This window comes from Macaca nemestrina, chromosome 15, assembly GCF_043159975.1.
Source record: "Macaca nemestrina isolate mMacNem1 chromosome 15, mMacNem.hap1, whole genome shotgun sequence".
NCBI lineage: Eukaryota > Metazoa > Chordata > Mammalia > Primates > Cercopithecidae > Macaca > Macaca nemestrina.
Window position 1 is genome coordinate 114,062,537 of NC_092139.1, and position 24,816 is coordinate 114,087,352.

Sequence of the window (24,816 nt, forward strand, 5' to 3'; positions counted from 1 at the left end):
CAGCACAGAAGAAGAGCAGTGAGGAAGGGGCGCGGGTGGGGGGTGCAAGGCGGCGGCTCCAAGAAAAGCCAGCCCCTCGCGGCCCGACAGAGTCTCCGCACCCCGCGGGTCGGTGGAGCCTCAGTGGCGAGCGCAGGCGGGTGCTCGGGAAACACAGACGCCGGGCAAGGGAGGGCCGGACGGAACACAAGCGCGTAGCCGCGGCTTCCGGCCGGGCCACTAGCGCGGACCCTACGACCGGGGCGGGACTTCCGGCAAGGCGCGGAAGCGGCGGTAGTGGCAAGTGGAAAAGTTGTGTGGCTGACGGATGCAGGCGGTGAGGCACGTCGTGTGTGCCCTGTCCGGCGGCGTGGACAGCGCCGTGGCCGCGCTGCTGCTGAGGCGAAGAGGTGAGGCGGCCGAGACCCCCGCCCGCCCCCTAGCGAATGTGTCCGCGAAAACCTGTCCCCGTCCCTCGTGGCGTTGGGCAGATCGCCTCCCTCCCTGGGCCCCTGGTTGCGCGGGGGTCAGCAGGAGGACACCCCGTCCTCTGACTTCGGTTCCGAGGCTCCTCGCCCTCCACCTGTGTAGTCGGAGGTGTGCGCGACGGCAGCTCCGACTACCTGGGAGCAGTTCAGCGCCCCTCTCCACCCGCGCCCACCCCCAGTGAGAAGCCGGCGGGCCGGGGTGGAGTGGGGAGGGGAGGGGAGGGCTTCTCACGGGTCTGCGGCGTCTACATTCGCCTGTGAGGCCGGGGACATTGGTTACGGGAGCTGGGATCGCCGGGCCGGAGGCCTGACCTCTGCACACGCCGTGGCCGCCAGGTGGGAGGTCCTTGTCCTGCCCAGTCAGCAGCAGACGGACAGCTGCCGCGCGGCGGGTCTGCTTGTTCAGTGTCTCTTGTGTTCTCTGCTCGCTGGAGGACAAAGTTTTCTCCAGAAGTATTTCCATTTCTTCCGGCATCTAAACGGAGCCCCACGGGTGCTTAGGATTCCTCGGGCCCAGCGCTGAAATGAGCGCTTGTTTAACTTCACCTGTGTGGCTCCCCGCGGGAGGCCTCATTCACTTAGTAACGTTTGTGGAGCTCTGCTTTGCGCCATCTTTGGTTCCTGACCTTGGGCGAGTGAATTAAGCCGTCCCCTGGAAAATTCGGCTAACTCCCGCCTCACGGGGTGACTGGAGGGATTAGATGACATAATACGTATTGATGAGTAAGTGCCCAGCACATACGAGGTACTCAGAAAACAGAAGTGGCTATTAGTTTATGTTGTTAATAACCATGGTTATTATCGTAGGTAGTAAGTGCCAAAGAGAAGCGTAGGCAGACCACAAGCAGAACTAGTTGTGAGGAAGGGAGAGTGGAGGAAAGCATCCTAGAGGTGGAAGTGTTCAGCTAAGTCGAAAGAAGAATAGGATGTCACTAAGCAGAGACTTGGAGGTGGAGGCGGCCCTCCCGGCAGAGTCAGCAGTTAGAGCAGAATCACAGAGGCCTCCAAGTGTTGGCTGTTTCTGGCCAGATGGAGATGGAAGGAGAGGAGCCTGGAGCACGTTTAGCCCTGATTATGGAAGATGCTATGCCAGGGGCTTTGGACTGTTAGGTAGACAACATTGGTCTGGTTGATCTGGGATGGGGGTGGTCTTTTGCGTGTGACGGTGCAGTTTTGGCAAAGCTTTGTCATCAAATTTCTGTTGCTTCGGGTACTATATAAAGCTTCCTTCAGCAGTCATTTGCCCTTTCATTACATTCAGCCTGCCGAAAAGAACCAGCTTTCTCATACGGGGTCAGCACCTGTGTAGTTTGCTAAGGTGGTGTAAGGCTAAAGTTAGCCTTTCCAATATTTGGGTGACTATTTTGTTACAATTGAAAAGGTAGAAAGTAGGTCATAAACTAAGTGGTACAGCTCTTACAAAATATGGAAACTTTTAATTATCTTTATATCTGATGACTTAGAATCTAAGTCTTAGGTGGTAACTAGAAATAACTTTTGAAGAGTTTCCTTTTCTGATAACCGAATGGTGCTTTGAAAAATTCTGTTGAGTTTTGACTATTCCTTCGTGTATTCCACACACACTGGCCAAGCCCCTCCTGCTAGGCATTGTGGTGATACATCGATGGGGACACAAAGATGAGAAATTACCACCTCTCTTATCTTGGGGACGCAAGCACCAAGACGGAAACCAGATCCCTGAAGCCACATGGCAAAGCAGGGACTGCCAGGCAGGCCAGGCACAGAGGCACAGGAGCACAGCGTAGGGGGAACTTCTCAGAGCTCAGAAATCACTGCCGTTTTACCGAAGGTTGATTAATGTATTTTCTTTAATTGACCTTCTTCCCGCCCCCAGGTTACCAGGTGACAGGGGTGTTTATGAAGAACTGGGACTCGCTGGATGAACATGGGGTGTGTACTGCCGACAAAGACTGTGAAGACGCTTACAGAGTTTGCCAGATCTTAGACATCCCTTTCCATCAAGTGTCCTACATAAAGGAGTATTGGAACGACGTGTTCAGGTGAGTGCAGGTCACAGCACAAAGAAGGCCTCCTCACACTGTGGGTGCTTGCAATGAAAGGATCGCGGTAGTCAGCCAGCCAGACGCCTGTGCAGCCCAGCGCTCTCCCTCCAGGGTGGTGCTGAAGACTGCAGGAGGCCTCAGCCACCCTGGGGGCTCTGTGTTAGCAGCGAGGCCTGGACCCCACAGCACACCCAGCTGTCTCACTCCTGTCATTTTGCCACTTGCCTGAAGTCTCTTTAATGCTTTCTTGGGCCTTGAGCTGTTTCTGTTGCCCAGTTAGGGTAGGGCAGGGGAGCTAAGGCTGAGGGCTCCCCTGGAAGGTGAGCACCAATGCCTGTGTGCTATGTGGGTCAGCCATTAAGGGGGTTCTGAGAAAGAGTTAGGTGATACATGGCCTGTGCCTCTGAAAACAAAAAACAAACAAAAACTTTTATAAAACCTAATACAATCCCAATAATTAAGTGCTGTGTGCTAGGTGCGTGCCACATCTAGGAACATTAAGGTGTCTGCACTGTGACCTGGGTCTGTAGGAGTTTGCGGTCTAGTTGGGAGGACATTATCTTCACAAGAGGTGATAGTGATGCGTGGCACGCGGGAAGTACCAGTGATGCTGTCAATCACTGAACCCAGAGGAGAGAGAAATTTGCAGAGAGGAGTAATCAAGAAGGCTTCATGCCAGTGGAGGGGTTGGAAACAAAGGAGTAAAGAAGGCACTCCAAATGGGGTATTGAGAGCAGCATGAAGAGGAGAAGAAATGCCAATTGTGTATTTCAGGACCGTTGTAAAATTTGGCTGGACTTTTGTTCCTGCAGTGGAAGGAGTGTAGGGCTTGTCCTCCGGTGAGCCCTGACTGCGATGAATGTCGGGCGGTTGTTGAAGGCGTCTGACATAGCAGGCCATGTGGCAGGACAGGCTGCCCCTGCCTCAGTGGCCTTTAGGGGCAGAAAAGCCTTGGGTTGAGTCCTGACTGTAGCTTATTATATGACCCTGGGCAATTTACTTGACTTTGTTTCTTTAGTTGAAAAAAATTCTTTTTCTTTCCTGCTAACAAAGACCCAGAAGAGATTCTTGACTTTTCTAAGCCTCAATTTTCTCACCTTTAAAATGAGGATAACACTGATGCCTCAGTGTAAGAATTGAGATTAGGTTATAGTATGTATGCCTGGTATATTAGTAAGCAGTCAATAAACATAGCTGTTTTTCTTTTCTTTTTTTTTTTTTTTTTTTTTTTTGAGATGGAGTTTTGCTCAGTCGCCCAGGCTAGAGTGCAGTGGTGCGATCTTGGCTCACTGCAACCTCTGCCTCCCAGGTTCAAGCGATTCTCATGCCTCAGCCTCCCAAGTAGCTGGGATTGTAGGCGTGCACCACCACGCCCAGATAATTTTTGTATTTTTAGTAGAGACAGGGTTTCCCCATGTTGGCCAGGTTAGTCTCAAACTCCTGACCTCAGAAGATCCACTCGTCTTAGCCTCCCAAAGTGCTGGGATTACAGGCGTGAGCCACCACGCCAGCCTGCTATTTTTATTTTCATTATTAAAAAGATGAGTCTGGGGAGCTAAGCTGTGAGGATGCAAAGGCATAAAAATGATATAATGGACTCTGGGGTGAAGGATAAAAGACTACACATTGGGTACAATGTCCACTGCTTGGGTGACGGATGCACCAAAATCTCAGAAATCACCACTGAAGAACTTATCCATGTAACCAAACTCTACCTGTTCCCCCAAAACTATTCAAATAACAATAAAAAGAAATTTAGATTCAGTAAATTGACTATAGTCACCTAAGGAATCAACAGAAGAGCTTGAACATGAAACCTCTGTGACTCTATGCTATGACATATGGGTGCCGTATATGTTAACAACATGGGCAAAACTGATGGCTGAATTTTCCTGGGGGAAGTTATCTTTAGAATGCATGATAAATGCATTAAAAACATCTGCAGTTTCCTCGGGGACATAAGAAAAAGAGTGTGGCAGCCAAATATAGGATAAATATGGGAGAAGACCAAAGGCAGAGAGTCTCAGGAAGTGCTGTTGCTGCAGATTTGGACTTCATGGGGAGGGACTGTGGGGGTGGAAGGTGAGGGCTGGCTTGTTGGACCCAGAGGACAAGTCCACCGGGCAGTAGATCTGAGGTGCTTGTTAAACACAGACCTGGACCGAGGTCTGGGTGTGGCCCTGGAATCTGCTTTAATAAGTACTTCAGCTGTGCTTGTGTTGGGGCGTTGTCAGGGTCTTCCTTTGAGAAAAGGTGTGATGAGGCTTAGGGACTGATGTGTGTGGGAGACCCGAGAGGAGAGGAGTCAGCAGTAGTTTCTTTTTTTTTTTTTGAGACGGAGTCTCGCCCTGTCGCCCAGGCTGGAGTGCAGTGGCCGAATCTCAGCTCACTGCAAGCTCCGCCTCCCGGGTTTACGCCATTCTCCTGCCTCAGCCTCCCGAGTAGCTGGGACTACAGGCGCCGCCACCTCGCCCGGCTAGTTTTTTGTATTTTTTAGTAGAGACGGGGTTTCACCGGGTTAGCCAGGATGGTCTCGATCTCCTGACCTTGTGATCCGCCCGTCTCGGCCTCCCAAAGTGCTGGGATTACAGGCTTGAGCCACCGCGCCCGGCCAATCAGCAGTAGTTTCAAGATCAAGGCTGGAGCAGTAGTTTCAAGATCAAGGCTGGGTGGCTGGGGAAAGCCGGTTTAGGGGATTCCTCATGAGTACTGTAGAGTTTGAGGTGACAACAGGGAATCCAAGTGAGCTTACACTTCACCTGCTAGCACCGCTTTTTCAAAGTGTACGTGTGGATGTGGTTTTTGAAGTTTAGCTCAGCTGAGGCCAGATAGGAAGAGTGACTTGAATACTATGGCAAATGAGGAGCAGTGCTGGGATTAAAACCCAGCTTTCCAGGCTAGTGCTTGTTGCCGCCTTCTGGCGCTGCTTGATAGAGACTGAAAGGAGGAGGCAATTCTTTTCCCATCTCTGGGGCTGCCCCCGAGCTCGCCCCAGGCTCTAGCCAGCCTGCCCTCTGTCCTCACCCAGTACCAGCTGCCCGTGGAGGCACTGTCTTCCTGCTGAACACTCACTCCTCCCGTAGGGCTCTCTAGCTCAGAAATTTCTTTTTTTTTTTTTTTTTTTTTTTGAGACGGAGTCTCGCTCTGTCACCCAAGCTGGAGTGCAGTGGCCGGATCTCAGCTCACTGCAAGCTCCGCCTCCCGGGTTCCCGCCATTCTCCTGCCTCAGCCTCCCGAGTAGCTGGGACCACAGGCGCCGCCACCTCGCCCGGCTAGTTTTTTGTGTTTTTAGTAGAGACGGGGTTTCGCTGTGTTAGCCAGGATGGTCTCGATCTCCTGACCTTGTGATCCGCCCGTCTCGGCCTCCCAAAGTGCTGGGATTACAGGCTTGAGCCACCGCGCCCGGCCAAGCTCAGAAATTTCTTTCGTATTCTTTCATTCAAGACCCACTGGCCTTCACGGATCAGAGTCCAGATACGTTTTAGCTGCTGAGTCTTTTAAACTGCTGTCTCCCTCCCGAAGTGCAGGAAAGGCTTCTCTTCTTTCCAGTGAGAGAAGAGGCCAGGCTACTCCATTGTTTTTGCTAATGCCAGATGACACACCTTCCCGTCCGCTGTTTAGGAAAGGGTTAACAGTATGTCTTTTCAGAAACTGATTTAAATGTTCGACCTCTTCAATATTTATTGATGACTGTTATATAGAAAGCTTGTTGGGTCTAGGACATAGAGAGACACAGACTGTACCTTAAGTAGTTTATAGTTTAATGAGCTTCCTGACAACTTTCTAATAATTAAAGCAAAATGGAAAGAGTGTAATAGCATCAAGTGTTGTTGCAAACGTGGAACAACATGAGCTTTTATGAACTTCTAGGGGGAGCGAGAAGTAGGAAAACAGTTTGGTACCCGCTACAGTGGAAAATATCCAAGGAACCTCTGACCTTGTGCAGATCCATGATCTGTCTGCATAACAACCCTCTTGATCAGCCTTGGTTTTTTTTTTTAACCCTTGTTGATTAATAGAGAGTTTTAGGTTAAATGAAAAAAATCACTTATACCAAAAATACACCCATTTTTAAACTCCCAAAATAGGCGTCATAACCCTCTTGAAGTGAATCCTCGAAGACTATGTAAGTCTTGCTGGTATCACGGCATCTTTTTCTCATGTTCAGTCAGTCTGTTAGAGCAGAAATTCACTGAATTAGGATGGCCTGATCCACTTTAAGCACCCAAGAGGTTGCTTGTTCTCAGAAGTGTGTTTGTCACGCGAGGAAAGTATTTTTGGTGTATTTGCCCAGTGGCGCAGCATCCCAGGCTGAGATTGCAGAATGGCTCATGGAGCCCTGGTGCGGGGAAACCTCTGACTGGTTTCTCCTCTGCTCATACCATGGCCGCATCCTCACAGAAGAAGGCTTCTGTGACAAAGGTGTGGGGGGTTGTCTCCATACACCAAGCCGTGGACACAACTGGGTGTCCTCTGATTCAGTTCCGATACCATCTACCTGGAGATAGTGCTGGATGCCAAAGGTTGGGGGTTCCGTCCCCAAGATGGACTCTCCCTCTACAGCAGTGGAAAGTGTGGGCCTGTAGAACTTACCACCCACTGGCTTCCCGTTGGGATTCCCGTAACTTCCTCTTTGGGTTCGATTATTAATAATTTGCTGGAGTGGTTCACAGAACTCAGAAAAACACATTTACCAGTTTATTATAAAGGATGTTGCAAAGGATACAGATGAAGAGTCGGGCCGGGTGAGGTATAGGGAAAGGGTGTCCACACCCTCCCTCGGGCCACCCTCCAGGAGCCTCCACAAGTGCAGCTGTGCAGAAGCTCTCTGAACCCAGTACTCTTGGGTTTTTATGGAGGCTTCATGACATCGCCATTCCTTCTCCCGGGATACAGAGTGGGACTGTCTCTGGGGAGGGTCTTAAGACCCACAGTCAGAAAGGTAGGTGCTTGTAATTCTAGCACTTGAGGAGGCTGGGGCAGGAGAATTGCTTGAGGCCTGGAGTTCAGTATCAGCCTGGGCACCATGGCAAGACCTCATCTCTACAAAAAAAGAAAAGGATGCAGTGGGCCGGGCGCGGTGGCTCATGCCTCTAATTCCAGCATTTTGGGAGGCTGAGGAGGGCAGATCACTTGAGGCCAGGAGTTGGAGACCAGACTGTCCAACATGGTGAAACCCCGTCTCTACTAAAAATACAAAAATTAGCCAGGCATGGTGCTGCACACCTGTAATCACAGCTACTCTGGAGGCCGAGGTGGGAGAATCGCTTGAACCCGGGAGGTGAAGGTTGCAGTGAGCTGAGATCACACCACTGCACTTCAGCCTGAATGACAGAGCAAGACTCCGTCTCAAAAAAAAAAAAAAAAAAAGAAAGATGCAGTGAAAGGAGGGCAGGAGGTCAGAGGCCTGTCCATGAGGCCCGTCCCTGAGGCCCACCGCACCCAGCATGACAGCAAAGGACTAACGGGTGAGGTCAGAGGCCCATCCGTGAGGCCCGTCCCTGAGGCCCACCGCACCTAGCATGACAACAAAACAGTAACAGGCTAAGGGAGTTGCAAGCCAGGAACTGTGGATGAAAGCCAATGTATAGTAGCATAGCACCACAGCCCTGCAGCAGAAGTCTAGAGGATTTCATTTCTACTGTCACTCAGGCATCTTCTCTTCCTCACCTAAGCCCTGCTGTGTTGGAGGAGTCCCAGAGGCAGGGGCACTCCCCACTCCTGACCCCATAGGCCCTGTGAGTCTGCACGGAGACGGTGGCTCCTGAGCCGGCAGAGAATAACACCTTGTCCGGTGGCCCATGCAGCAGGTTATAAACAAATGTTCGAAGACAGTGGCTTTATACTGAAGCTCTCCTGTTTTGCAGAAAATTACAGTTTTGGTATGACAAGGAGAAATTCTACATTAAGCAATTTAGTGAACTTTTTTTTGTTGTTTTTTTGAGGAATGTTTCACACTTGGAACTGAAGTCATTTTCTTTTATTCTAGTGATTTTTTGAATGAGTATGAAAAAGGAAGGACTCCCAATCCTGACATAGTTTGCAACAAGCACATCAAATTCAGTTGCTTTTTTCATTATGCTGTGGATAATCTTGGTAAGTAATATGGGTTTAAAACTTCTTTTTTTTTTAGAGACAGGGTCTCACTCTGTCACCCAGGTTGGATTATAGTGGTGCGATCATGACTCACTGCAGCCTTGACCTCCTGGGCTCAAGAGATTCTCCCACCCCAGGCTCCTGAGTAGCCTGCATCACAGGCGTGCCACCATCGTGGCTAATTTTTTGTGGAGATGGTGTCACAACTGTATTGCCCAGGCTGTTCTCAGATTCCTGGCCTCAAGCAATCCTCCTGACTTGGCCTCCCAAAGTGCTGGGATTCCAGGCGTGAGCCTCTGTGCCTAGCCACTTTCTTCTTGTGGAAACTCCTGATACTGAATAGCTTGCGTAGACCACCTCTTGATGTCTGTGGCTATGATTTATGAATTTTAGGTTCTTTTTCCTGTCGCCTGCCATTGGAGTCACCATAACGAGTTTCTGACGTTCTGGCTCGGGCTTCTTGGTTTGCTGTGTTCCACTGCAGCTCACCCTGCTGTGTGTGGCTACGAGATACCATTGTAAGCCAGGGGCCCAGTAGCGTCGGCGCTTTTAGCAATGATGTAGATGAGGCTTGCAGACTCAGTATACGAGCAACCTAAAGCTGAGTTGATGATGATCATGAAAGTTTGTGGAGTTAGGAATAAACAAATGCCTACAAAAACAAAAAAATCAAAAAGAAAAATCTTAAATTTCCACACTGGGCTAACACCAAAAACATGAAACTCAATAGAGATAAATGCAGTTTGCTAACTAGGTTCACTCATTCTCCTAGTACAAGATTGGAAAGACCTAGCTTGGTTGCCATTGAATGTGCAGAAAATCTGGGGGATTTGGGTGCCCCCAGGCTGACTGAGCCAGTAGTGTGATGTCTTTAGTCAAAGTCAGCACAGACTGAGCTCACCCTGATGATCAGAGAATGTCTGGGAAGGAGTGACGCGTCCACCATGGTCTGTCCTGGTTAGACCGTGTCCGTTATTCAGGAAAAGAGTGACAGACTGATAGAATGTGAATTGATTTTTATTTTCAGGGTATCCGGAAATATGTCCTCCCTGAACTGTTGAGATTACTTTGGGTCATAGTGGCAGTGGTCAAGTGTGTGAGTTAGGATGACATTCTTTGTGTGACCAGAGGACAGAGTTAGGACTGGCAGGAGGAAGAGTTTCCTGGGGTGGAGGCGCAGGCAGCTGTTCAGGAATGGAAGCACTGAGCTGTCTGTCACAAAAGCTTTTTAGGGAGCCCCTAGGTGACTGGCTGTCAGGCACGCTGTGGAAGGAACTGCTGTAGTGAATATTTCCACACCTGGATGAAAGGCATGAACCATGCAACACAGGATGACGGGACATGACACCCGGACTTCTGAACTCACCGCACTTCTCAGGGGCATCCTGCACTTTTTCTAGTATAAGGGCTGTTCTTTAAGGACATAGATTTAAAGTGGATTGTTTTCTCTATGAGAAACTCAGTCAAGATGAGATCATGTGTTTCTAAAGTGCCTTTTTCAGGTCGTTAATATGCAGCAGTTAATTCTTGCTGTGTCTTCTGTTTACAGTGAGCTAGTGTGGTTGGTTAAGGATGGAATCCATTTTGCTGCACCTTTCATAAAAGTCTCTCCCAAACTAAGTATCTGTAATTTTTTCTTTTTTTGAGATGGAGTCTCACTCTGTCACCCAGGCTGGAGTGCAGTGGTGCGATCTCAGCTCACTGCAACCTCCACCTCCAGAGTTCAAGCAATTCTCCTGCCTCAGCCTCCCAAGTAACTGGGATTACAGGTGCCCACCAACACGTCTAGCTGATTTTTGTACTTTTTTTGTAGAGATGGGGTTTCACCATATTGGCCAGGCTGGTCTCAAACTCCTGATCTCAAGTGATCCACCCACATCGGCCTCCTAAAAGTGCTGGGATGACAGGCATGAGCCGCCGCACCTGGCCCAAATATCTGGAATTTTTACACAATGAAAAGGTTCTGGACTCGTATGCGCCTTGTTAGGCTCTTTGGCTTTGTGTAATATGAAAAGAAGAAACAGTGTGCATATGATTCTTCACTCTGATGAAAACAGTACATATTTATTACAGAAAATTTAAAAGAGGAGAAATGACACCTACAATTTCACTCTCAGAATCAAAGGAATAGACCTGAGATTTTTCTTCAATTGTTTCTCTGCAGTAAAAACAGTGGAATCATGGTGTTACATCATCACCCTGCTGAACAGTGCCAGGCGTTTTCCTGTGTTAGTAAACATTCTCCGTAAGGACCCCCGTTGTTACGGCAGTGCATTGTCATTCACTTCACATTCTCCCAGTGGTGAACATTTTGGTCCATTTTGGTGCTTATTTATTTATTTATTTTATTTTATATATTTTCTGAGACAGCATCTTACTCTGTTGCCCAGACTAGAGTGTTGTGGTGCAGTCTCAGCTTCCTGCAGCCTCGACTTCCCAGGTTGAAGCAATCCTCCCACCTCAGCCTCCCAAGAGGCTGGGACTACAGGTGTGCGCCACCACGCCTGGCTAATTTTTGTATTTTTTGTAAAGATGGGATTTCACCAGCCCAGACTGGTCTTGAACTCCTGAGCACAAGCAATCATCTGCCCACCTTGGCCTCCCAGAGTGCTAGGATGACAGGCATGAGCCACTGCGCCTGGCCTCCCTTAGTATTATAACAAACCCTGAAATGAATATTTTGTATTTAAATCTTTCTGTGCATTTCATACAGTTTCCTTAAGCTAGAAGTTAACTTTGGAAAGGCTCTTAAAAGTGCAGTAACACTTCAAGTAGCAAGATTGTGTCAGCTTCAGAGTCCAAGGCTGCTTGTTTGATGGAATTGGATGTGTGCCTCTGTTCCCTGGGATCTCCATGTTTGGGGGCAAAGTGGATTGCGCAGCCCGTCAGCCTAAAGACTTGGGGTCTGTACTCTTCTTTTGTGCCTTGGTTTATGCTGATCAAGGCCTGCAAGTTTGAGTCTAAAACCCGATCCTTGTGTTCTAAAAACCTCACAGGGGCAGATGCCATTGCCACAGGCCACTACGCAAGAACTTCACTGGAAGATGAAGAAGTTTTTCAGCAGAAGCACATTAAGAGGCCAGAAGGGCTTTTCCGAAATCGGTTTGAAGTTAGAAATGGTAAGTTAAAGTGCCCAGATCAGAGCTGAATTCTTGTGAATAGAGTGAAATCTTTTGAGGAATGACAGTGGGTTGTGCCTGAGGATCACGGCCACCCCTCCCTCTGTGCTCCGGAGTAGCTTGTATGGGATTCACATTTGAAAAGGTGCAGTTACCAAGAGGGCATTTCCCCTCAGGGCCTGTGATTGGGTAGTAAGAGATGTCCCTGCCGGCTATGGCGAGGGCTGGTGGAAAATGACATCAGATATTGATAATCCAGCTCTAGACACTGTGCGTTGGTGATTTGAATGTTCCAAAAATATTTGGGTAAATATTTGACAGTGATAATCGGGGTGCTGTCAGTCTAGCCAAGGCCCTGTACTTAGCAATAAGTTCTCAAGGGCATGCGGTTCAGGCAGACTTTTAATGTGCTGTGAGCACAGGATCTGCTGTGGATTGCAGAGGCTCAGCAGTCAGGCTTTGTAGCCATATGTGTGTTAGGGAGCCAGGTTTCACCTTTTTAGAAAAAAGTCAATAGCAGACAGTGAGCTGGGAAGCTGTTGGCTTGTTCTGGTGTACATGTGTATGTAGAAAAGAGGAATTCCCTGCATTGTTGAGTGAAAAACCAAGTGGAGCTCAGAGCCGTGTTTCTGCAGGGAGCATCCATCAGTGTAGGACCCCTGTAGGGCAGCATTGCTCCTCTGTCCAGAAATTCAGATGTTGGAGGGAGCCTTGTCCTGCCATCTAGGGAACAGGGGTATTTGGGGCTGGGGCTGGGGCAGGGCTTTACATGCACACATTTCTTTTTTAAATTTTTATTTTTTTTTGAGATAAGGTCTCTGTCAACAAGGCTAGAGGACAGTGGCCCAATCTTGGCTCACTGCAGCCTCCACCTCCTGGGCTCAAGTGATCCTCCCACCTGAGTCCCACCAAGTAGCTGGGACCAGAGGTGTACCCCACCACACTTGGCTAACTTTTTCATTTTTTTGGAGAGATGAGGTCTCGCTATGTTGTCCATGCTGGTCTTGAACTCCTGGGCTTAAGCGATCCTCCCACCTTGGCCTCTCAAAGTGTTGGGATTACAGGTGTGAGCCATCAAGCCTGGCCTCACACATTTCACATCGCCCCTCTTAGCAGTCCATGAGGTGTGTGCTCTCATCCCGTTTCACAGATGAGGAAACCGAGGCCTGGATGAAGCCACCTGACCTAGGTATCTCGGGCGGCAGAGCTGGATTGCAGTGCACTTCTGCTCACTCCCCAGCCCCTGCTGTTTCTGCTGGGTCAGGCCCCAGCTGAGTTCTTTCCTCAGCGTTGCTGAGCCTATCCTGAAGGCTGCAGCGATGGGGCGGGGCTGTGCTTGGTCAAGGGAGCCCTGAGTGTGCCAACAGTCGTCTGCCACCCTCTGTTCCCTCCTCTCCTTCCTTCCTTATGCCAGAGGGTGATCAGGTAACTGTACTAACTTGAGCCCAGAGAATAGCAGCCCACTCCCCTAAGACAGCCCCCCATTTCAGGAAGACATGGGTTTGAATGCAGAGTCCTGCCACTTGGGAACTCCGGGGTGGAATTCACCAAGTAATTGTGCATTTATGGGACCTGAGGAGATGGAGGGTTAATTTCCATGTTGAATAGATGTGTCTGCTTACCTCCTAGAACACTGTGTGCCTTGCAGAGCCATCGACCTTTATTATAGGCCACATGCCCTAGGAAATGTCTGATAGTACTGATGGATGCATTTTGTTGAGTGCGTTTGGCGTGTGGGAGTTCTGATGATGCCACAATGTCTTGGCCTTCACTTGGTTTGGTAGGCACACTCAAGGTTTCCATTTCATTCTTCTTCAGTTGCCCTGGCTTGGCCTGGGTCTCTGGGGAGAGCACCTGCAGGGGCAGTGGAGGGCTTGGGCTCAGGGTTGGTCAGCACCTGAGACTGGCGCTCCTAGGCCCAGCCTGTGACTAGACCGATTTTCCCCCGCACAGCGTCCTACCACCGGCCTGGCAGAGCCAGCACGGGCACCGGCTTGTCAGTGAGGCTCGAGCACAGGCAGCCTCCTCCAAATGTTGTTCATTCCTTTCTGTGCTTTTCCTCTACAGTAGTTCAGTTAGGGTCACCAGCTTGCTTTTTTGAAAATCATAGATTTTTAGTTTGTTTTAAAATGACTCAGAACTAGAAGAAAATGCAAATGGCTCCTAGTTTTCTGAGGCTTTTACACACATGCAGTGTTTGACTGCAGTTAGTTTGGGATTGAAAGTGGACTCTGAGGCCAGTTGCGGTGGCTCATGCCTGTAATCCCAGCACTTTGGGAAGCCGAGGCAGGTGCAGATCACGAGGTCAGCAGTTCGACCAGCCTGGCCAACATGGTGAAACCGCGTCTCCACTACAAATACCAAAAAATAATGAGCCGGGCGTGGCGGCACGTGCCTGTAGTCCCAGCTACTCTGGAGGCTGAGACAGGAGAATCACTTGAACCCAGGAGGTGGAGATTGCGGTGAGCAAGATGTACCACTGCACTCCAGCCTGGGCGACAGAGCGAGACTCCGTCTCAAGAAAGAAAAGAAAAAGTGGACTCTGGAAAGCGCCCTACTTCCGTGGCGACTGGTTGGCTGAACTTAGTCTCGCTTGTCGCTCAGTTCTGCTGTTTGTACCTGCCAAGTAAGGGAGTGGGACTTGGGAGGCTGGGCAGCCTCCATTCGCGCCGCCTCCACCTGCATCACTTTGGGCGAGTCATGTATAATGAACCGGGCTGGTTCCAGTTTCCCCTCTGTAACGTGAGGAGAATTCTCCCTCTCATGGCTAACGTGGGATTCAGCAGACGGACAACCCTAGCTACACAGTGTGTGTGCTGTACGCGTGGCTCTGCCAAGCCAGGAAGGGTACGTGTGCTGTCTGACCGTTACGGCATGTGGCGTGCTCTGAGTGTAACTCGAAAGGAGAAGTTCATGAGAAAGATTGAAAGAAGCCAGAAAACTGACATTCGTCTTAGTTTTTTGCCATTGATCACTGAACTTGAAAGTGGAGAACTGGACAGTTCTGGCCAGGTTTACTCACACCTCTGCTCCATTGCCTTAAAGCCAGAAATGGCTCTTTACAATCACATAGGGAATGTTGGAGGAACTGCAGGGGCACCTAACAGATGTCAGCTGAGACTCTAAGCAAAAAATGTTTTTACCAAGAAAGCTAATGTGTTCACAGGTAGAACGCTGCTGGTGCTGGCCCAGCAGTGAACCTGGAGAGTGTAGAGTTCTTGAAACCACCGTGGCATGAACACATCCTGTGGTTGTTGGAAGAAACCACAGCTGACGCTGTCAGTAGTATTTTCTGCAAGCGGCTAGCTTACTCCATTTTCCAAGATTTGGCTGAATTTATTTTAGGTGTTTTGTTTTTTTTTCTTATCACTTCAGAACATTTTTTCATGTGATGTTTCATCTTTGAAAATATTATATTCTGAAGTATGAGCTGGAATAATTTCTTTGTCATATAAAATCCTTGTTTTTTTTGGAGGTACAAATTTTTCTTACATTAACCCAGTGGCGGTCTTTTCCCTAGTAGTTGCTATTGAATGTTGTTGTCTGCTTCTGACAGGCTAGGGATAGTCTGTCTAAGGGAACAGAAGGACATTGTTGAAAGTGAAGTATCATTTTTTTTATTCCTGCAACGTCTTTTGTTCTTTATTCTTGGCAGCGGTAAAACTCCTCCAGGCAGCTGACAGCTTTAAAGACCAGACCTTCTTTCTCAGCCAGGTTTCCCAGGATGCCCTGAGGAGAACCATCTTCCCTCTGGGGGGATTAACAAAAGAGTTTGTGAAGAAAATCGCTGCTGAGAATAGACTTCATCATGTGCTTCAGAAGAAAGAGGTATGAGTGAGCAGTTTCCTTTGATTAGTGCCTGTTTCCCTTTCCCGCCTGCACGGCCGCGGAGCAGCTGGGCCTGTGGGTCCGGTACCACTTCCCCTTCTCCAGGACCTAACACCAAAGGCCAACCTTGGAGCAATAGATGGAGGAGTTTGCTCAGGCGCACGGTACAGGGCTCTGCTGACATCCGGGAGCAGCCTACAGGAGACTCCTTGCTTTTTTCCTCTCCTCTGACCCTTGTGATAGGCAGCTTTCCCCGCAGCCTTCGCAGCTGGTGGGGTGCTCTTAGGATGGCCTGCCTGCCAGGTGAGTGCCAGGCAGTGTGACGCAGCACCGAGACCCCTGGAGGGGCAGGTGCTTTGCCACCGTCTGCACGCTGATGTGCCCTGTCATCCACTCGCCCGGCACAGACTCGTTCGGTGCCATCTGTTCCAGGCGCTGTGCTGCTGGGCCTCGAGGATATGGTGACGTGCACAGAGCTCCATCTTTGCCTCCATGGAGCTCACCCGCGAGTGGGGGACACAGACAGGAGGCCAATCAGTGTAAACCTAGAAAATGTCTACGGAGGGAGGTGTAGGATCCTGGGCGGGAAGCACCAGTGGGGTCTGAGAGTAGGGAATGGAGATGCCAAAAACAGCCTCAAAAGAAGTTACATGGAACCTGAGACCTGTAGGATGAGGGGATCCAGTGTCCCAGAGAGGGCTGGGAAAGTCCAGATGAGGGAATGGCAGTGCAAAGGCCTTGAGGCGAGGAGAAGCCAGGAGGATGGCATGGGGGTGCCTGTGTGTAGCCCCAGCTCCTCGGTAGGATCGAGTGCACCCAGGAGTGTGAGGACACCCTGGGCAACATAGCGAAACTTGTCTTAAAAAGAGAGCACTGGCGGAACTAGGATGAAGTCCGTGGGAGGAACTTGGGGATGGAGGGCGAGGGTGCTGTGGGATGAGCCTCACCTCTTCCGGGGCTGGTGCGGTGGGAGCTGTCGCTCCTTCTTGTCTCCCTGGTAATGGAACGGCCATACCTTTCATCAGAGCCATCTTCCCTGAAGAGCATGCCCACCCCCGTTCTCCTCTCTAGTCTTCCGTTTCCATTGTTGCTCTGTGGTGGGAGCTGCAGGGATGGAGGGGCAGTCTGGAGAGACACAAACCCGAGAGTAAACGATGCAGCCCCTGCTGGGGCCACGGTGGAGAGTGCACGCCGCCCAGGCTCCCCAGCTGGGGCAGATGTACTTGAGGAAGGCACCTCTCCTCTGACTCCCCTGGAGCCCTACCCTGAGGCCTTAGCTTCGGGCCTGGCTTTTCTGCTTTCTGCCCCTCCTCTGCTCCCTGTCTCTCCCCAGGTCCTTCTTTCTTCCCCGGGGCAGCTGGTGTGAGGTTCTGCCTCGCGGGGTCATACCCTGCAGGCTGAGACAGTGAGGTGTCCTCTAAGGTCCTGGCCTTGTGTGCGCCGGCTGTGACTGGTGGCCAAGGGTGCTGGTGGGCAGCTGGGCCCCTACCCTGGAAGCAAGGTGTGGGGTGAGGCCGGGAAGCCCCAGGGCCCGCTCAGGATGTCTGGGTACAGTGTGGGCCACCCCCACTTCTGGTCCTCTCACGGCTGCCATCTTCTCATTTCAGAGCATGGGCATGTGTTTCATCGGGAAGAGGAATTTTGAACATTTCCTCCTTCAGGTCAGTGCTGGTCTTTGACACAAAGCGATGGGGCTGCGTCTCTGCCCTGGGCCTGGATCTCCGTCGATAATGAAATGTTTGTTTTCCAGTATTTGCAGCCTCGACCTGGTCACTTTATTTCCATAGAAGACAATAAGGTTCTGGGAACACATAAAGGTGAGGTGCAGACTCTGCCACTTGTCAACTGAAATGCCTGGAGCTGTGGGGTTTCAGCTCTGGGAGACTAGACCAGGGTGCCCGTCGTCCCTTTCACTTGGCTGGTGAATCGTAGAAGGCTCTGTGGGGTGGCCGGGGGTAGGCAGGCATGGCCTAGGGTGGAACAGTTGCCTTGATGAGGGCTTGCATTTCAAGATGTGGCCTCAGCTGAAATGCTGGAGTTCATGAAAAGCGCACCTCTGACTTGGAAGGACTATACTCTGTGAGTTACGTATCAAATCCCTGTAAAAAGAATGATTTCCTTACTGTGTAAGGAAAATTAAGTTAAACTACACAAAACTCCACTCTGATTCAGGGAGTAAGGGGGATGTCATGGCATGATCTGAATGATTAAGGACCACATGCAGTGATGGGATCAGGCGTCCCGCGCTGGCTGGGGTGCTGCTGGCTCACGTGCAGACCCTTACTGCGGTGAGGCCTGCATGAGCTTATGCTGTGCCTGGTGTCAGGGGACAGGCTCTGAGTTAGTCAGCAGTGTGCAGTCCTGTTGTGGGGACAGAGTGCAGCCATTGTTGGGTTAGTACAGTGGCGGGGATGTGCCAGCCGGCGTGATGATCAGGCAAGTCTTGACGCAGCGCAGGCCTGAGCTGTGGGACTGGCCAGGGGAGCGGGTGTAGGTGGTGCCTCGCAGCGAATTGCACTTGGAGATCTTCCACCTCTTGTGGAAGGGAGAGGGCAAGCTGAGCCGGGGCTAGGCGTTCCTGAGACAGGTTGAGGTAACAGCCTTGCCTGGGACAGAACTGCAAGGCAGAACTGCCCATGTATCTGCCAGTCCTGGCCCCAGCAGGAGCCAGTTGGATGACTCATGGTTTCCACCTGCAGTTCAGTTCACTGAAGAAGGCTGCCGGCCTAGGCCACGTGGTAAATCCCATGAGGTTCTCTCTGCCTGTGTGCACCATGGCAGGGGAGGGAGGCAGTGAGTTTGCCATCTGCTCTGTGACATTGTGAGGGTGCACAGAGGGGCTGGGGGTAGCCCTGATGCAGTTACTGCTAATATGAGATGGACACTGTTAGACACGCAGCTATGTCATGGGCTCAGCAAGAAGGGACCCTGGCATCACACAGAGCACCCAGCCACATCCTGGGCCTAGAGTCACACACGGAGCACCCAGCCACATCCTGGGCCTAGAGTCACACACGGAGCACCCAGCCACAGCCTGGGCCTAGAGTCACACACGGAGCACCCAGCCACAGCCTGGGCCTAGAGTCACACACGGAGCACCCAGCCACATCCTGGGCCTAGAGTCACACACGGAGCACCCAGCCACAGCCTGGGCCTAGAGTCACACACGGAGCACCCAGCCACAGCCTGGGCCTAGAGTCACACACGGAGCACCCAGCCACAGCCTGGGCCTAGAGTCACACACGGAGCACCCAGCCACAGCCTGGGCCTAGAGTCACACACGGAGCACCCAGCCACATCCTGGGCCTAGAGTCACCCACAGCACCCAGCCACATCCTGAGCCTAGAGTCACACACGGAGCACCCAGCCACAGCCTGGGCCTAGAGTCACACACGGAGCACCCAGCCACAGCCTGGGCCTAGAGTCACACACAGAGCACCCAGCCACAGCCTGGGCCTAGAGTCACACACGGAGCACCCGGCCACATCCTGGGCCTAGAGTCACACACAGAGCACCCGGCCACATCCTGGGCCTAGAGTCACACAGAGCACCCAGCCACAGCCTGGGCCTAGAGTCAGGGGCTCCTACAGCTGGAACCTGTACCTTCTAGGGTACAAAGTACCTGCTCGGTGGCCACTGGCTCCTGTGTCCAGCCCAGGCCTGGACAGTGATGAGAGGTGCCCAGGTGCTTGGTCAGGGCTGGCCTTGGTGGCTGGAGAATCATAGCTTCCTAGTGAGCTGGGCTTGCTCTGGGCTGCCCTCCCAGCATCTGCCTTCATGAGAGGCGTGCCATGTGGGATGGAACTTGTTGCCCAGCCTCATGGAGAAACTGTCTTTCTGTAGGTTGGTTCCTGTATACCTTGGGCCAGAGAGCGAACATCGGTGGCCTGAGAGAGCCCTGGTATGTGGTAGAGAAGGACGGCGTCAAGGGCAATGTGTTTGTGGTGAGTGGGCCGGCCCTTGAGACAGCACTGGGGCTAGTTCTGGCAGGGCCAGCAGTGCTTACGGACCAGGGCTTGGGAAGGCCTCCAGCAGCCGTGGCTTCATGGAGCCTATGACTAACTGTTCCTGTCCTTGGTCCCCTGCCTTCCTGCTGCATCCTCCTGGGACTGGCCATGGTGGCAGGAGGGTTTTTTTTTTTTTTTTGAGACGGAGTCTCGCTCTGTCGCCCAGGCTGGAGTGCAGTGGCTGGATCTCAGCTCACTGCAAGCTCCGCCTCCTGGGTTTACGCCATTCTCCTGCCTCAGCCTCCCGAGTATCTGGGACTACAGGTGCCCGCCACCTCGCCTGGCTAGTTTTTTGTATTTTTTTTTTAGTAGAGACGGGGTTTCACTGGGTTAGCCAGGATGGTCTCGATCTCCTGACCTCGTGATCCGCCCGTCTCGGCCTCCCAAAGTGCTGGGATTACAGGCTTGAGCCACCGCGCCCGGCCGGCAGGAGGGTTTTAAGGTATTCATTAGGCCCTGTTGTGTGCTGGCCTCTTAATCATCACTGAACCTTTGTACACAAAGTTTATCCAATTTGACAAAAGAGGACAGCGAGACCCGGAGCTTGGGTGGCTCATCCGGTGGAGAGGGCATGGCCTCAGTGCCAAGGACAGTGCCCGCCGTGGTAGGATCCAGTGAGTTGTCATGAGCCAGGTGCAGATGGCCAAGCCAGGATCAAACTGAGCCTTCCACCACAGCGGGGCCCTTACCACTGTGACCCTGGCCTTAAAGCGGGGCCGCTCAGCAGGGGCAGGCTCACCCCACCCGCAGGGGACCTTGCCAGTGTCTGGAGGCATTTTTGGTTGTCACGGCTTGGGTGGAAAGGCAGGGGCACGGGTGCTGCTGCATCTGTGGGTCAGGCCAGGGATGCTGCTGGCGGTGTTCAGCACAGCCTCTTCCCTGAATGGCCCAGCCTCCACCTTGGCGCGCAGAGCTGAGAAGACCCACTCTCAGCGCCCTGGCTGCCGGCGCGTGTTCTGATACGAACGCTGGGGCGCCTTCTCTTAGACGCAGGGGGGGCCAGTAGGCCCAACCCGCCGATTCCAAGACATCTCCTTCTAGGAAGACTGTGGGGTGAAAAGCCTGGCTGCCAGTGAATTAAATGATCTAGATTTCAGTTTGCTATGAGAAGACCAGAAGGGTTACCAATGGCCTCCTGTCCCTGGACAGGTCTCAGTGCCTGCCTAGAACCCAAAGCCCTTAACTTCATGCTCCTTGTCCTGCTTCAGGGGCGGGGCTTGGCGCAATCCCAGGAGGTGACAGGGAGCAGGGGCCTCAGAACCAACCTAGGGTGGCTGGCACCCTCCATACCAGGGCCAGTCCCAGGGTAGCTGCGGGAAGCCCGCACCTACCAGTCCCTCCTTCCTCCTCAGCTATTTGGGGGGTGGTGGGATTCCTGGGGTAGCCTTCTTGAAAGAAAAGCCTGAGGTGTGGCTGGCCGCTGTGGCCCTGTGAATAGAGAATCTAGTCCTCAAGGGTGGCCGTGGTAGTGCCCCACAGGTGGTTGCAGGTGGAGGGCCTGAGTCAGACTTGAACCTGCAGCGTTCACTGTCACGGGCTCGGATCTCACCCCTGCCTCTTAGTCTCTCATCTGTGAAATGGGGATTCAAAGACCCAGCCGGTGATGGGTTTCTGTGGTGGAGCGCTGCGAGTGGTGCCGGCACCGTTACCTGTGTGTGCTGGTAGGACTGTTGTTCCCAGGGACCACACCGAGGCCGGCCTTGGGGTGAGGTACCCCTCGGTGTCCCCACCTTTGCATTCCACTCTGCAGGCCCCCCGGAGGGACCACCCAGCCCTGTACAGGGACCTGCTAAGGACCAGCCGCGTGCACTGGATCACGGAGGAGCCGCCTGCAGCGCTGGTCCGGGACAAGATGATGGAGTGCCACTTCCGATTCCGCCACCAGATGGCACTAGGTGACTGACAGGAGGGCTCCTGAGGACGGGCCCCTTGAAGCTGAGCTTCCCGAGGCCAGATTTGGGCCAGGGATGGGAGACACTGGGGTAGGAAAGTCCCGTTGTGGAGATTATTTGGTGATTACCTAAAATATTCAGAACTCCCGTGTTCTGTGCCTGCCCTGAGCGAGGCCTGGGGGTGCTGGGAGCAGATGCAGGCAGGCCCCAGTGTGTGGGGCTGAAGCAAGAGTGTACACTGTCCCGCAGTGTCCTGCTGCGCCCAGAGTCCAGGCTGGTACTCCTTTTTCCCTGGGGCCCCGAGGTCTGAGGTCGACCAGGCAAGGCCTGTGCACCCTCCAAGGGCCCCTCTCTTCTACCCAGTGCCCTGCGTGCTGACCCTCAATCAAGATGGCACCGTGTGGGTGACAGCTGTGCAGGCTGTGCATGCCCTTACCACAGGACAGGTGAGTGGGGGGTGAGCCCAGCTCTCACTGTGCTCCAGGAGGACTGCACTGCTCTTCACCATACCAGGGCACCTGGGTTACAGAGGAAGGGCCTGAGGCCCAGAAGTAGGGTGTGCTCGGGTCACACAGCTGGTGACGGCAGAGTGCGACCAGACCTGCCCTGGGGGCTCCTCCCGCAGTGACAACTGTGAGAGGATTTCCACTCTGATGTCACCAACCAGCCAGTTCCTGCTCGGGCCCTGAGAGGCTCAGCTGCTGCCCGGGCCCTAGAAGCGAGGACAGAAAATGGAAGGGGCATGAGGACTGCGCTCAAAGAGGCAGAGGGTTGGGGCCCCTGTGGGCTGAGTGTGTAGGAGCTCTAAGGATGGGCGCCTGGCGTATGCAGGCCTGAGGGCTCTCCAGGGGCAGGTGGCGGGAGAGAACCTGGGTTGAGGGGAGCAGAAGCATCCTCTGGCTGCCACCATGCTACCTCCTGTCATAGCTCCACATTCCCAAAGGCTTCAGAGACCTGCCAGTCCCTGGAGTGGCCCCTGTGACTGTCCCACTCGGGAGAGGTACCCTGACCCTAAAGACCCTCCCTGGTGAAGCTGCTGGGTGCCCCAGGCCCCTCCTCTCCTGTTCAGCAGCGGCAAACCCCCTGCTCCCCCGGCAGCTCCGCCGCCTGGCGCTCCGAGCACGGGCCGAGGCCCAGAGGGGACCACTCTGCCCCTGCCTGCCCTGGGCTGGCTCCCTGTGGCACCCCTAACGCCAGGGTCTCTCTTCCCTACAGTTTGCTGTGTTCTACAAGGGGGACGAGTGCCTGGGCAGCGGGAAGATCCTGCGGCTGGGGCCGTCCGCCTACACACTCCAGAAGGGCCAGCACAGAGGTGGGGTGGCCATCGAGAACCCCAGTGATGGCCCAGAAGACGGCCCAGGCCTGCGTCCCTTGCCCTGACAGAGACGGAGCTGCTAGAAGGAACCTGGAGAGCAGGCCCAGGGCTGGGTGGCTGGTGAGCAGTCCAGGTCCCCAAGGGCCCAGCTTACTGCTGCCCAAAGCAGAGGAAGCCAGGCTGGTTAAGGGTCCGAAAAGCCTGCAGGGGCCTCGGCGAGCCCCAGGAAGAGCCTCACCTCCAGGCTGCGGCTCTGGCTGCCAGAGCATCTGCTGGCTGGTGGGGTGGCCCGAGTTCTCCTTCACCACCCCCAGGGAGGGTTTCCCACCTCAGAGCACACCGAGGGGACCTGCAGGGGGAGCTGCAGGGACAGCGTGGAATAAACATTCTTTCAAGGACACAGAGTCTGACCGCTGCCTCTGCTGGGGCCCGGGGGCTCCACATCACTGACCCCCTGGTGTGGAAAGGCAGGTGGACTGCAGACGCTGCCACGGCAACCTGCGCTCCTTTCCCTGAGGTCCCAGCGGCTCCATCCTCTGCCCCTGTATCTGGGGCTGGGGTCCCTGGTCCTGGACACTGACCAGTGTCCTTGGCTCCCTTCCTCTTGCTGGGCTGGAGCCTTAGCGTGTTGCTGGTGCCTCGAGACAGGTTCCTGCGGGGACCAGAGGTGCATTCCCCTTCTCTGGGTGGGAAGGTTCCAGAGGCAGCCAGGTGGTGCGTCTTGAGGGCCTTGCCCAGATGCCCCGAGTTCTTGCTGGTGCGTCAGGGTGGGGGCTGCCACGGGACCCACTGTCCATCCTGACCCCTTCCCTCCCAGCTCCCCACTGGGTGTCCCCTGACCTGGGGCACCCTTCCTTCTAGCCTAGGCCCCCCACGCAGCAGAGAGTGTCCTGAGGGTGAGGAGTGGGCCAGAACTCCACAGGCCAGGTGAGGAAACGGGGCCTGAGGTGGAGCGGCGGCCCTTGCTGGGCTGGGGCGGGGAGGCAGGGGGCGCGGGGTCAGTGCTGCCCTGGCCAGGGGCAGGCCCCAGCTCTACCAGGCAGGCAGAACGCTGGCTGGTGGGACCAGACAGGCTCCTGGGGATCCTTGGCCCAGCTGGGCATGGAGGCTGAGCTAAAAGCGCCGCCTTTGTTCTGCTGGCTCAGCCCGGCACGGAGCCTCCCTGGGCTCAGGGTTTCCCTGATTTATGGCTGTGGCCGGGCCTCCATCCTGGGAACTGAGGGTGGGAGAGCCCCTGCGGGGCCTACTGCTCTGCCCTAGGCGAACCCTCCCAGGTCACAGAAACATGAGCAGGAGGGAGGAGGGGCAGCCAAGCAGAAGGTGGTGTGGGCACCAGGCCAGCAGGGGTAAGGCTGCCCTCTCCAGTCTCTAGCGGGCTCTGCCGTCCTGCCAGCCTCAGGGCCTATGTGTCGGCCAGTGGAGGAAGCAGGGGCACAAACCTGCCTCTGCCCCTTGGGTCCCCAGGTTCCATGGCGACCGCTTCCTGACTGGCAGTGCTCCCCTCTCTGTAGCATGCACAGTTGCCTGCCCTGCACCCCCATAAGGCCACTGGCCAACTCTGGAGGGCTTTGGTGCAATGCCTCAGAGATTCAGCAGAAACTGCTGGCCAGGGGGCCAAGTCTCTGGGCTGCTCTTCTGGCCTCTTTCCTACCCTCCCCAGCACCCAAGGCTGGCACACTCCAGAGGCTGTGCCCCTCAGATGACCTTTTGAAGACCTGGGGGTCCCCAGGAGCGCAGGCAGGCAGGTAGCCCCTCCTGCCAGCACAGGCACCCCCAGTGGCCTGGCCTTAGCCACTTGCCACACCTGTCCATGAAGATGGTGGGGGAACATCTTCCGGGCCAAGAGCTGGATGCTTGTATACCTACTCCCTGCTTGTAATACAAATGAAAGCAAAGCCCTCGCTCTCCTCTCCCCCATGTTGTTCCAGGATAATCTGTGACACACAGGTCCTAGGACAGTGTCCCCTCACCTCACACCTGGGAGGCTCCTTCCCAAGGCCCTGAGCCGGTTTCAAACACCTTGAGCCTGGCTTCTCCCCAGTCCCTGGCTCCCATGTTGTCCTGTGCC

At 53.5% G+C, this 24,816-nt stretch overlaps 2 protein-coding genes across 11 annotated transcripts in view; one reads left to right on the forward strand and one right to left on the reverse strand.

Annotated features, from left to right (window-relative positions):
- Window positions 1-256: 256 nt before the first annotated feature.
- Window positions 257-23,148, forward strand: LOC105489796 (tRNA mitochondrial 2-thiouridylase). 10 transcript variants are annotated; one of them, XM_011754887.2, is made up of 11 exons: window positions 257-389; window positions 2,323-2,488; window positions 8,481-8,587; window positions 11,584-11,706; window positions 15,362-15,534; window positions 17,142-17,195; window positions 17,285-17,351; window positions 19,378-19,478; window positions 21,292-21,436; window positions 21,797-21,879; window positions 22,649-23,148. In XM_011754887.2, exons 1-11 carry the CDS (start codon window positions 308-310, stop codon window positions 22,811-22,813), a joined length of 1,266 nt encoding a protein of 421 aa, XP_011753189.1. In that variant the 5' UTR covers window positions 257-307; the 3' UTR covers window positions 22,814-23,148. The 10 variants fall into 10 exon arrangements, with proteins under 10 accessions (XP_011753189.1, XP_070936864.1, XP_011753194.1 ...); XM_011754889.3 differs by lacking the exon at window positions 257-389 and adding an exon at window positions 682-803; XM_011754888.3 differs by lacking the exon at window positions 257-389 and adding an exon at window positions 844-1,190.
- LOC105489797 (cadherin EGF LAG seven-pass G-type receptor 1) overlaps window positions 15,055-24,816 on the reverse strand; it is a 203,970-nt gene continuing 194,208 nt past the window's right edge. The window contains exon 35 of the mRNA XM_071080762.1: window positions 15,055-16,659. Within this exon, the coding sequence (XP_070936863.1) occupies window positions 16,602-16,659 (58 nt within the window). The 3' untranslated portion in view covers window positions 15,055-16,601. The remainder of the gene's footprint in view (window positions 16,660-24,816) is intronic.

Excerpts from the sequence above, each read along its gene's own strand:
- LOC105489796 (XM_011754887.2), top strand. The coding sequence starts at position 308 with ATGCAGGCGGTGAGGCACGTCGTGTGTGCCCTGTCCGGCGGCGTGGAC. Across the intron at positions 11,707-15,361 it reads TCGGTTTGAAGTTAGAAATG|CGGTAAAACTCCTCCAGGCA; the intron begins GTAAGTTAAAGT and ends TATTCTTGGCAG. Across the intron at positions 19,479-21,291 it reads TCAAGGGCAATGTGTTTGTG|GCCCCCCGGAGGGACCACCC; the intron begins GTGAGTGGGCCG and ends TCCACTCTGCAG.